This window comes from Amaranthus tricolor, chromosome 8 (assembly GCF_026212465.1).
Source record: "Amaranthus tricolor cultivar Red isolate AtriRed21 chromosome 8, ASM2621246v1, whole genome shotgun sequence".
NCBI classification, from domain to species: domain Eukaryota; kingdom Viridiplantae; phylum Streptophyta; class Magnoliopsida; order Caryophyllales; family Amaranthaceae; genus Amaranthus; species Amaranthus tricolor.
Window position 1 is genome coordinate 24,411,015 of NC_080054.1, and position 13,365 is coordinate 24,424,379.

At 33.6% G+C, this 13,365-nt stretch overlaps 1 protein-coding gene across 1 annotated transcript; it reads right to left on the reverse strand.

The window, feature by feature from the left end:
• Positions 1-2,347: 2,347 nt before the first annotated feature.
• Positions 2,348-9,355, reverse strand: LOC130821413 (transmembrane emp24 domain-containing protein p24delta3-like). The gene is made up of 4 exons (XM_057687169.1): positions 8,967-9,355; positions 5,500-5,712; positions 2,995-3,071; positions 2,348-2,799 (listed from the first exon to the last, which is right to left on the reverse strand). The coding sequence occupies exons 1-4, from the start codon at positions 9,165-9,167 to the stop codon at positions 2,655-2,657; spliced, it is 636 nt and encodes a 211-aa protein (XP_057543152.1). The 5' UTR covers positions 9,168-9,355; the 3' UTR covers positions 2,348-2,654.
• Between the last annotated feature and the right edge of the window lie 4,010 nt (positions 9,356-13,365).

Consider the following 13,365-nt stretch of genomic DNA (forward strand, 5'->3'; position numbering starts at 1 on the left):
TGATGGAGGGTATAGGTATGGTGTTACTAATACCAACTTAGCCGAAGTATTCAATACGTGATGAAGGGTGTACGTTTCTTGCCTATAACTACTCTTGTGGAGTTTACCTTCTACCGTGTTAATGATTATTTTGTTAAAAGACGCGAGAATGCAAATGCATGGCAAATTGGGGGAAGTAAGTACACTTCATGTAATACCCCAGATTTAGCTTGAAAAAAGGATTGATAGACTACTCATAAAACAAGGTGCATCTTCTTTTCTAAGGAGCCCATTTGCTAAGAACTCCACAGTTAAGCGTGCTTGGTGGAGAGCAATCTTAGGATGGGTGACCTCCTGGGAAGTTTTCCCGGGTGCGCACGAGTGAGGCTAGTCTACAGTTTCCAAGAGTAGTCACCAGCGGTCCGAGGGGTCGGGGTGTTACACTTCATACGCCACAAGATTTATCACTCGTAACATTGAGAAGACAAACTTCCATGAGATCGTCGCATTTGACTATAGACGAGGCCTTTTTCAAGTTAAGACTAGACGTAGTAATAGAGGATCCGCCAAGGGTGGTAGAATACAAAGTGTGGATTTGAGAGAAATGAAATGCACTTGTAACAAACCCTCCATATATCACTTACCTTGTTCTCATGTTCTTGCTATTTGTATTAAAAGACACTTATCGTATGAGCGTTTTTTGGACTCTTGCTACGCTACCCAGAGCTATGTAAATACATATGAATCCATATTCATGCCGTTGATTGATAAGAGGTCATAGCCTCAATACACCGGTGTTGAGGTGATACACGATCCAGATCACATTCGTGGACTAGGAAGACCTAAGTCAAGGGGATCACCAACGAGATGGACGAAGGATCAAGGAGACTCAACGCTTGTCGACGGTGTGATAGTGAAGGTCACAACACTAGAACTTACACGTCAAGGTAAACAGTATGTGTATTTGAGTATATAAACATAAAGACTATGAAACAAATAAATAACATAAGTAAACCAATTTGAGTATTTCTTAAGTCTTTTTACGTATAATCATAATCCCATCATAGTTATTGTTGAATTGCAGTAGAGATGGATCCAGCAGCTTCAAGCCCTCGAGACCATCATAGTTATTGTTGAATTGCAGTAGAGTTGGATCCAGCAGCTTCAGGCCCTCGAGACCCTAGTGTACTAACGATGCAGGTGGATCACAGGAGCAGTGTACTATGGGATGTCCAGGTTAGTGAACTTAGTATTTTGAATGTACATGCCTTTATACTTTAACTTTATGCTAATATAATCTTTGCGTTTAGGTGTCCGACGTGGAGACCATATACACCAGGCATCCCGACTCTACTCCGTGGGCCATTGACGCACGAATTAGCATTAGTATACTGTTTGTATATATTGAACATTAGTGACATTTTGTATATAATGAACATTTGTACATATTCAATATTTGTAACATTTGGACTTTTGTGTATAATTTGTAATATATATGTAGATGTATATAAATTTTATCGTATTATCACATGTTTATTATGAATGAAATGATGTTAAGTACTCAGAGTTTTCGGCGATGAATCATTCCGCCAAGAATGCAGTATGAATATAATAGAAAACAAACAGACAGTCATATTCAATAGGGAAAATGCTCTCGAAAATTCAACACAATTTTGAATACAATGAAGTAGGAAGATGATGGAGTTATTTATAGAACATAATAACAACGGCTATTTTCAACTTCATAACGACTATTTTTCAATTTTACGACGGTTAGTTTAAATCATACAAAAAGATCAACAAAAGTCAAACCAGGTCAAGGGATATGTCGCTGTTAGTAACAGCGACTTGACCCTGGACAAAATTATTGACCATTTCTTTCATTTCGCTGTTAGTAAGTGCAAGTATACACCAAGCCTAGGTTTGAAGGCACGGACGCTTATTTTGGGAATTAAGTTTAAACGAAGCTTATTTTTTGAATAATGTTGTTAAATAATCTTATTTTTTTCAAATTTTCACATTTCATCGCTTTATGAGTCATGTTTTGTGGACTTTCCATTTTTCAATCTTAAAGGTATGTTATCCCTTCTATTTTTCAAATTTTATGCCATAAATATTTAAGTATATTTCTGTATGTGTTATGTTTTATTTGGATGTTTATATATTTTGTCATTATTTTATTTTTAAGCAATTGACGTGGTTTTGGTAGTGAGCTAGTAGAGAGTGGAGGTGATGTTAGTAATAATTTATGTTATTACTTAAATGATGTATTAAGAAAGACCAATTCCAAGGAATTTAGTGTCAAAATAACGTTTTCAAACTTACACGAACTCAAACTTAGATTAAGTTAATCCTAAATAGATGAGATGAGATAATGAGTGTTTGATACTTTGATTGAAGAACATGAAACTTTCCTTCACTATTTTCTCAAGCAGGCTCATTTTCAGGTCCCTCCAAGCACTTACAAGACGTGGGACCGAAAGACATCTAAGTCAAGTCCCACTTTTTACGTCCCTCGAACAAACACTCAAAAAGATCGACTATGTAACAAGAGATGAGAAAAAGCATCATCTAGCGCAAGAAAATAGAATATAAAAAAGTAATCAATCGTAATTTAGAAGTCGAGAATCAAAACAGGATCCTCTCATTGTCATCTAACAAGAGATTGTAAACATCTAGATTAACTTTTTCTTTTGAAAAAAACGCTTTAAGTACAATAATTGTGAGGTAGAAACTGTGATGCAAACCGCTAACGACATAATGCTGAACAATGCGACCCTAGTATTTGTTTTTTCACTCACTGTCCTCATTTCAGCTTCCCTGTAGATACATAAACAAAAGAATGACATGAAAGTTATGAGAAAGTATATATAACATAACATGGGTTAAATAGCATATCTAATAACACTATGAGAATATGAGCACCTTGTTGAGGTCATCTTACCAAGAGACAGTCTTTCACATGAGTATTTTCATAAGTTTAGAATAATGCTTATAGGAAACCGGAAATGTTACCTGTTTTTGAGATACAATAGATTTTCATGTATAGCTTCCACTGCTCCTTCAAGTTTTCTTAACTCAAGCTCAATACCCTGCAAGAAAAGAGATTTTACATATGCTCATAAACTCTTTTGAAATGTATGCTCAAACTCTTGGAAATACGATGAATCATAATAACATATAATGATTATTGATATTGCTATTTTCGACTGTCATAGTGAAAAAAATGTGGTAGCAGTGGCAATCACGGTAACAACAAAGTGATATCAAATGGTAGGAATGTAGGTGCACTTAATAGTAGTCATATAAACCCTTTTTGCTCCATAGTTTTTGATGCGTTTGTACATAATGTTGCCTTGATAGTTTAGATTGTATTCAGGCGTATTGTCATGCATTGCATTTTCCCTCCTTTTTCTTTTGTTTCTTCTTTCTCCTAGTTTTTTGGTTCTTCAGGCTCTGGGGAAAGTTTAGGGATGCATGCCATAATTTCAGAGATGGATCAGGCAATCAGGCTGCATGGAAATGATTAGGATTGCATAAAGGTGCCGTAAGACTCACCTAAGGTTTTGATGAAGAAAGGATTAGATTTGATGAAAATGAAGCAGCACGACATAGTTCGCGTATGAGCACACTTCATGTTAACTTGATTAGCTATCAGTAGAAAACTTTTGGGGCATTAAAAGCACAAAAATAGGCAGAATGTTCAGAAACTTGGACGGACCATCCACTTGTTTGAGCACTCTAAAGCTGAATTATTTTAGTCATTTCTAGCAATAGTTGAAAACTGTCAAGGAACTAACACGGCAAAAAGCTTAACCTTATAGTTAAGGCCATGATTTGTCATATACTCTATCCCCTTACACGAGATTTATTTGGGCTAAAGTAACACGCTCTCCTCATAAATGATGCTAAACATTCCACTTGAAATGAGGGGTTGATGAGATTTTGGACCCATGACCTTTGACGTTTGACTTCTGATATTACGTCAAGGAACCAACTCAACTAAAATCTTAAGCTTTTGGTTGAGTTAATCAATTGACAAAGACTGAATGCTGCAGAAATTAGCTACTTGTTTGATCACCCTTTGTGCTCGTTTGAGCGCTTTTTCCCCATGACTTTTCAGATGATAGTAATAGCAACAACATACATTAGAACATGGTGATCATTTGAGAAATCATCTTGAGCATTTGAGCATCTGTCCTTGAGAAGTTTATGATATGCAGTAGCTCATTTAAAGAGGCAACAACTTTGCAACAATGACCAACATGAAAGAAAAAAAATGATGACCAAGAAGATGATTTTGGATTTTAGCAACTTAAAAGTGCGATAATTTGAAGAAGACAAATACTTAGTACGAAGAAAGAGGATGTGGGGCTTGAAAATGATGAAGAAGCATCTCCCTCCACTTCCACACGATGACAAGATCAATCATGCACAAACATGCTGGTCAAATAAGTTAAACTCCCTGTTTGACATAAGAAGAATGCCTGTAGACAGGCAAATTATCTAATGAGCAAGAAGCTGCAAGGGGATGATAGGGAAGAATTGAAACAAAATATAAAACATTATCCAAGCCTCCAAGGCGTTAGGACTACTTTCATAATCCAGGAAGAAAATAAGTACAGGCAGTCCATAAGAAAACTGTGGAAATTGTTAGGAAGAAACTGGCTTAGTTGGTTCTAAATTGAGTAGCTATACCACTTCAGCTGCCAAATCAGAATGAAGTGGGGAAACCGATTGTGTAGAGATTAGAGACTATCATCTAAATGGAGCCAACATCATCTAATAACTCATCCAATAAGAGTTCAGCAGATTTTAACTGACTAATTAGATTTGGCAGCTGGCCATTCCCCTCCCTCCCCCCCCCCCCCCCCCCCCAACAAGATAAGCTGATCAACAACTATATTTCATTTTTTACGTTGTAGGTTGAGGCAAAACACAATCATTTCTCTCTAATGTTTATGGACATCAGTTATATACTGTTCTAGTAATCTAAAAGAGCAAAAATGAAAATATGAATAAAATTTTATCTTGAACTGCTTAAAGTGAATCCGTAGATATTTTAGAATATTCATGTATTTTATCTCAAATCTAAAATGTGTTTGTATGTTGAATGGTAGCTGGTAGGCCGTTATATTAAGTGTGATCTAAGATCACCACATGTATTCATTTCTGTTGATTTATGTGTCCTAAGATCACTACAAAAATCTTGAATTTTCTCCCCCTCCAATTCTCTTTTCACTATTTCCCTCCCCTGTCCTTTTGCTAACGACATCTCTTCATTTCCCTCCCCTTTCTTCCTCTCCATTTCCTCTCATCCAAACATAGTATAAATGACACGAACTTATGATGTAGAATCACACTTCTGATCTTGTAGGCATGATTTTCTAAAATGCTGCAACTGATTATTTCTTAATGTTTTATGACACTTCTTAATTAAACAAAGTGATATATTATGTTATTTAATGAGCATTTCACAGATGTAACGGAAGAGAAAGTTCGACAGATTTAAGTACATACCTCAATCTTCTCCTTCTTCGCAACGGATTCCCAATCCTTCGCAGCTACTCCAGTTCTCCAATCAAGATTTACACTCACATCTACTTTCTTTGGATTGTTACCATCAACCCAGAAACAAGCTAAATAGTTACCAGTCTCATGTGTAGTAAATGCAAATTGACCATGTGTAGCATTCTCCTTAGAATGAATATTGTTTCCAAAAGGTGATGTCACCTATCATATAGACACAAATGCATAAGGTTATAATAACAATTTGTACACATTTGAAACAATAAGATTCAAATTATTCAGCAAAAATCCAAGTAATATCTAGCAACTTATAAACAATCTGTAGAGGTGTTCATTCAGATCATCGGGTTGATTTCGGGTCAAGTGTTTCGGGTCAGTACAAAATTGGCTCTGTTGTCCGCATTAATTTTATATAATTTTTAACTTCATTTTTGTTAGAGCAAGCACCAAATCACCCTTGTGTGGAGAGTCTTCGGAGTGCTGTGATAAGGGTGCAACGAAGAATAAGAGTGTGGTGCACAAGGAAGAGCTTGATCAATGCAAGAGAGTGCACCAAGGGGTCTCGGAGTGTGCCTTGATCGAGGCAAGGCACAGAAAGGGACTAGCTCGAACGAGGCAGCAGCACAGTAGAAGATCAGAAGCTGTGGAAGACCCGCTCGACTGGTTGAGCAGGCTGGCTTGGTCGAGCGGGGTACAGGGCCCAATTTTGCGACTTTCTGTTTCGTGGACTGTTTTACTTGGGGCATTTAGGGCTTCGACCTAGGGCTTCTAATATGTTATGGGACTATATAAAGGAGTTTAAGAACATCATTAGAAGAGTGTGGTAAGGCTAATACACATTAGAAAGGCTAGGGTTTGAGAACCAAGAGAGTTTCTTCTTCTATGTATTAGATTGTAGGTGATCTCCATTGTTGAATGGAATCACTATCTTGAGAACTTGTTCTCAAGTGTGTTTGGTTAGTCATTAATGTATTGTTGAATAGATTAATGAAAGTAATCATCTTTTGAGGGGAGGTATCATTAGATACCTCATAAACAAATTTGTTGATTGTTGTTGTGTCTCTTGTTTATGCTCTGTTTTTCACTCATCTTCTAACCATTATTCTACCATTGTTGGGTCTGAGTCGTTTTCTTTCAATTGGTATCATAGCTTTGTGTGTTTCCTTAGGGTATTGAATGAGAGAAGGCTTGGAGATTGGTAGAAGAGAGATGGTAAAAGTTGAGAAGTGTTTGGATAGTTTGTTGAAACCATTAGAGTTTGTTGAAACTTTCGGAGAGAGAAAATCAGTAGGTATTCAAAAGATGGAGAGATTGTTAATGGAGTTCTCAAGAGAGAAGGAAGCTTATTAACAATGGTGGTAGAGCAAAGGAAAATGATAGAGTCATTGATATTGAGAGTTGAAAAACTAGAAGGAGCTACTAGGGGTAGTAGCATTGTTGAAAAAGTACCATCCATGGGGGTTGGTAGAAAGGTTGATGATACTCCATCTTTGGGAGATGGAAAGGTCATCGAGAGAAATCCATCAAAGGAGAGGAAAATCGAAATCAAGAAAGTAAGGGTTGAGTATGGGAATGGAGTGTGCTTCCATTGCCACAAGAGAGACCATAATCAATACACTTGCAACAAGTTGAAGAAGGACCTTAGAAGCTTGAAGCTTTTGAGGAAGATGAAGCCAACAATGGAGGTTGGTGATGGAGAGAAGCTCAAAGGGAAGAAAAGGGAAGTTCCATTTGAGAAAGTGAGAAAGGCAACAGCTTTAAAGAAAGGGGTTGTAGAGAAGAGTGAGCTTCCAAACATTGATGAGGGTCTTGTGAAGAAGACCAAGAGTGATGTTGAGGATGGTCATGTGCTATCGGCCAAGTGTGATGATGATGGTGATTGGGTGTTTGATTCCGTACACCCATATCATATTTGTGGAGATAAGAGCTTGTTTACAAGGGTGATGACTTGTGAGCATGAGAGAGTGACCTTGCCTAGTGGTGAGGAAGTTGTGATTGAGGCCATTGGTGAGGTGCATTTGAAAATGCGCAATGGCATTGTGAGGAAGCTTAGGGGTGTGAGATACATTCCTAAGATGATGAGGAATCTAATCTCATTGAGGAGAATAGAGAAGATTGGGTACACCATGAAGACTCAAAGTGATGGAGCCTTGAAGGTGGTAAAGGGTGCTCGGTGCACTTAAAGGGAGTGATGGGCAACAAAGGTCATGTGTTGCTAAGGAGTAGAGGTTTGCATCATGTTGAGAGGGGCACAAAAGGGGACTAGCTCGAGCGAGGTAGCAACACAGTAGAAGATTAGAAGCTATGGAAGACCCGCTCGACTGGTCGAGCAAGCTGGCTCAGTCGAGCGGGGTACAGGGCCCAATTCTGCAACTTTCTGTTTCGTGGACTGTTTTACTTGGGGCATTTAGGGCTTCGACCTAGGGCTTCTAATATGTTATGGGAGTATGGGACTATATAACAGGGTCTAAGAACATCATTAGAAGAGTGTAGTAAGGCTAATACTCATTAGAAAGGCTAGGGTTTGAGAACCAAGAGAGTTTCTTCTTCTTATATTAGATTGTAGGTGATCTCTATTACTGAATGAAATCACTATCTTGAGAGCTATTTCTCAAGTGTGTTTGGTTAGTCATTAATGTATTGTTGAATAGATTAATGAAAGAAATCATCTTTTGAGGGGAGGTATCATTAGATAGATACCTCATAAACACATTTGTTGATTGTAGTTGTGTCTCTTGTTTATGCTCTGTTTTTCACTCATCTTCTAACCATTAATCTACCATTGTTGGGTCCGAGTTATTCTCTTTCAATTTTGAAGTCGGGCCAAGTCGGATTCAGTTACAAAGTCAGGTGAATATCGGGTGATCAAGACCTCTAACAACCTGAAATACACATTCAACATAGTGACAACCAGCTCCCCTAATACAAAGTATACCTCTAATTAGCACAAGTTAGATACATCTAATTTAATACATTAAATTACACGATACCATTAAACGGCTCGCTTGCATGATCACGCAATATTATCCTTGTTAATGTTGACACTAAATTGCTGACTGTGAACATCCGAGTATAACCCCTCCCCGTCGTTTGTATCAAAATTTCCGTCGAACCCCATTATTGAAAAGTTTTAACAAAATATACATTATTTTCCAACTTTAGAACACATTTTTGCAAACTGATTCTCATTACAGTAATTCCTTCAGATCCCACTCTAAATCAATCGAAAAATTATATCAATTCATTGATAAACAATAAGAACGGTAACCTATTGAAAGAGTACAAAACACAATAATAGATGAATCAATCTAATTCTAAAATAACATGAAACAGAACATATAATTGTATAATAGTATTCAAACAAGAATATTGAATGAGAACACTTCAAATACTCAAAACCTAACCCTAAAAATGATACAAATCCCTCAAAAACAACTCAAAATTACGAAAAGAATTACCTTAACAGAGATAGTAGGCTCATAAGAGGTGGGATCATCGAAGATGAGATAGTAATCGACCAAAACGACGACGTTAGTTTGAATTTCTTCAGAGACACATTTGGTACCAGATGCAGGTAAGTTGAGCCATATAGACATACCTAATTGCCATAGATTTATTGTCCAGATTAACCATATTACTATTTTTACGCCATTTCTCATTGTTCTTCTCCTTCTCTTTCTCTTTTCTTACTTTTTCTTTGTCTAAAAGCTGTTTTTTTACGTTGATATTCCAAATTGTAAACTTTGGAAACGTTCATCAGCAATGAATTAACCAAAAATTGCCATGTAAAGAGAGTTGTGGGGAAATTCATGAAACATTCACCAATTTATTCGGTGAACTACTAATAACTGACAAAATGATAATAATAAATACATATAACACTTTCCATTTTATTTTAATGTATTTCTAATTTTACACCCTCTCCTTTTTTAAAGACGATCTTACTCTTTTTTTTTTTTTTACAAAAGGAAAAATTACTAGAAATAATAGAAATTTTTGCTTATTTTGTTATAATAATAATAATAATTTTTGATTAATCATTAATAATATCAATTTTGAGGGTGTTTTCCTAGAATATACCTAACACGTTAAAAATCAAACTATAGGAGATTAGATGATCAAAAAATTTGGTAAATTAGTTAATAAATTAATGTTGGTATTATTCTAGAAAAAAAAACCCATAAGTTACTATTATTTGTGGTTAATCAATAGTTGATATTATTATAGAGAAATTAATGAAAGGTTATGTTATTCACGGTAATTTTTCTTTATAAAATTATACTTTCTTTTTTATGAGGTTTTCACGGAGAATGTTCACGGGAATAAAGAAAAATATGATCTTTTAGATAATAAATATATTATTTTTATTGAATAATAAATTTAATGAAATATAAGTGCGCAACATAAATATTAAAAAAAAGTTAGTGAAAAAATATGAACACTACAACTAATAAAAAAATATTTTTATAAAGTTTGTGAGAAATATATAAAGACCATAATAAATATAAAAATGTTAAAATGAAGTTTGTGGAAGATATACGGAGATTATAAGTATTTTTATATTATAATATTAAAATGAGGATAAACAAGGTTATTTTTTTTAACATTTGTGATATAAATAAAAAGATTCTTTATGGGAACAAGAACAACAAAAGAAACATGTAAAAATGGTTAACAAGAAATTTTTTAAGGGATGGAGGAAATATTCTTCAAAGATAAAAAATTCTCTTATTTTGTTTTCTTAATACTTTCTCTGTTCCAACAAAATACTTGGACTATTTGATTTTTCACGTAGTCTAATGTACTAATTCATTCCTTAACATCTGTAATTATGAATAATAAAAAATTATAATAATTTGATATTAAATCTGTAATTATAATCAAACAAGATCTCACTTAACTATGTTTTAACTTATAAATTAAAAACTAATTACAAATTAAGAGTTAGCAATTAATAGTGTAGTATCTTATAGTGTAATAAGTGATATGAAACAGAGGATGTATCAGTATAAATTAAATGTCACACTTGGTGATTTTTCAAAGATAAAGAAGATAATCATTAGAGTTACAAAGACGTTCTCACTTAAAAATTAAACTTTTTTAAAAGCACGAAGGCACATGAAAACAATGGAGAAAGAATTAATCATTATCGAAAGTAGTAAATGGATGCACCAAGGGTAACAACTCCAAAAAACACTTAATTGTTTATAGACACTTATTATAAGGACGCTTTTAAAAATTATACAAAATAGAATTAAAAAAATAAGAAATTTTATTATCGGACTTAATACTTGTTTAGGTATTGATTAATAGAGTTTTAAAGGAAATGCGCAGAAGGATACAGTCAATTGTATCTTGGATACTCAGCCAAATCTGAAAGTTCTTCAACCTTTTGATTTCTAGAAAGTCGAATACTTGATCGGGTTTAAGATACCTTGTCACGTACGTCTAGTCCTTTTTTTTTGGGCTTTGAGTCCTCCAAACAAAGTCAACTCCTTGCATTGTATTCTCTTGCCTTCGTGAGCTCTTATTAAGCCACATTTTCATCCATTTTATTTTATATGCAAAACAAGTAGAGACACAAACCTAACTAAATGTAAACCTAATTAAGTGTTTGATATAGTGAAAAAGTACATAAAAATAAAATAGTGTATATAAATACAACATAAAATGGGGTGTAATAATCATGTAATTTATGGACCTATTATCTAAGCAGTTAGTCTCTTAAGAGATCGTCTATTTGAGAGACGTATTTCAAATTAAGCTCATTTAAGATTAATACCTACTTATCGTATTGTTAAGGTCTACTTGCATTATTCCTAATACTTATTTATCGTATCCTTAACGCCTACATTTAATATTTTAAATGTCTACTTACATCATTCTTAATGGCTACTTACAATTCTTTAAAAAATATATAATGGACCGGCAGTGAGAGGCGATCTCTCAAAAATACTGTCTCTCATAAGAATTTGTGTTATCTAAGTGCTTAAATGCTTTAGTATAGACATTTATTCATTTTGAGCATTTTTATGTATGCAAATATTAATGTAAAGCTATTGCATCATTTGCGAATATGTATAGTTTCTTTCTTTTTTTTTTAATAAAAATATTTTCGGGAGTTATGGTGAAATGTTGTGTGTTTATACATTATAGATATTAAACACAAAGGGTGTATTTGGCAGGGAATTGAAGTTAGAGATTGAGATTGTGGAGTAGAATTATAGAAAGTTTTATATTTGTTTGAGGGGAATGAAATAAAAATTAGTAAAGGTTAAGACTTGGATATGAGTTATTATTTGAAAAGTAAAAGTCTCATAAAAAGACGTTTTGAGGGAAGGGTGGTATTTTTGGTTGAGACTTGAGAGAATTTTATAAAAAGATAGTTTTGCTATTAATGAAGATAAAAAAATAATATTTAATAATTATGTAAATATAATCAATTTTTATCTAATTTATTGGTATTTTTGGTTGAGACTTGAGAATTTTATAAAAAGATAGTTTTGCCATTAGTGAAGATAAAAAAAATAATAGTTAATAATTATGTAAATATAATCAATTTTTATCTAATTTATTATCTATTTTTATAGTTTGCGAAACAAGGACATAGACATGAGACATGAGACATTTATTTTCAAAGTCTCAATTCAAGTTTCATTCTAAGCTTCAACTATAGTCTCTTAATTTCTATTTTCACCGGAAAACACCTTGAATAGTAGTTGTTTGTTGATATAACGGTGGTATTTATTTATTTATTTTTGAAATCATTGGAGTTTGATAAATAGTGCTTTGGGCAAATATTTGAAAATGTGGATACACTAAGTTACTAGAATGAAAAGTTCTTCCTTATGGTAGGGGATTTAACTTATTTTTTTCTTTTTCCTACTTAACATTACAAAATAAATTTGATATAAAATCAACATGAAACCCGACACATCAGTGGATTGTAACTCGAAAAGCTTGATTTGTAATCCGATTGGAGTCGGAAATTTTGGAAAAAAATTTGTTTAAATCTGACGGTATATTAAACTGACATTTTGACCCGTTTTTATAATATTATCAACCTACACTCAAATTAAAATTGATATATTGATCTTATTTTATAAGACAATATTTTATTTAAAATATAAAATACATTTATACATATATTTGGATAAAAATAATAATCGAATATGTATTTTTTTAAAAACTGTGAGCCGTTGGATCGATCAACACCCAATACAAACTCATCACATTCCGCATAAATCTATTCGAACTAAAAATAACCCAATTTAAAATCATAAATTCTTGTGAGAGATGGTCTCTTTGATAGACCATTTTTAATTGGATCGACCCATTATATATTTTTTAAAGAATTATAATTAGGCATTAAGAATGATATAAGTAGACATTTAAGATATTGAGAATAAGCATTAAAGATATGGTAAGTAAGTATTAGGGATAATGTAAGTAGGCATTAACAATACGGTAAGTAGATATTAATCTTAAATGAACTGGACTTGAAATACGTTCTCAAAGAGACGGTCTCTCAAGAGACTAGCTGGTTTAAAATTGACCCAACCAAAACACAAATTCTTGTGAGAGGGGCCCGGCCCATTATATTGTAAAATATTGTAAGTAGGCATTAAGAATGATGTAAGTAGACATTTAAGATATTAAAGTAGACATTAAGGATACGAAACATAAACGGATAATATAAATAGTCATTAAGAATACAATAAATATATATATTAATCTTTAATGAATTGGGCTTGACATAAGTCTCTCAAAAGGTTAGCTGCAACCAAAAACCCACCCAACCAAATATTTTGATAGATCTACTTATATATAAATTAATAAATTATAATCTCCATCCTT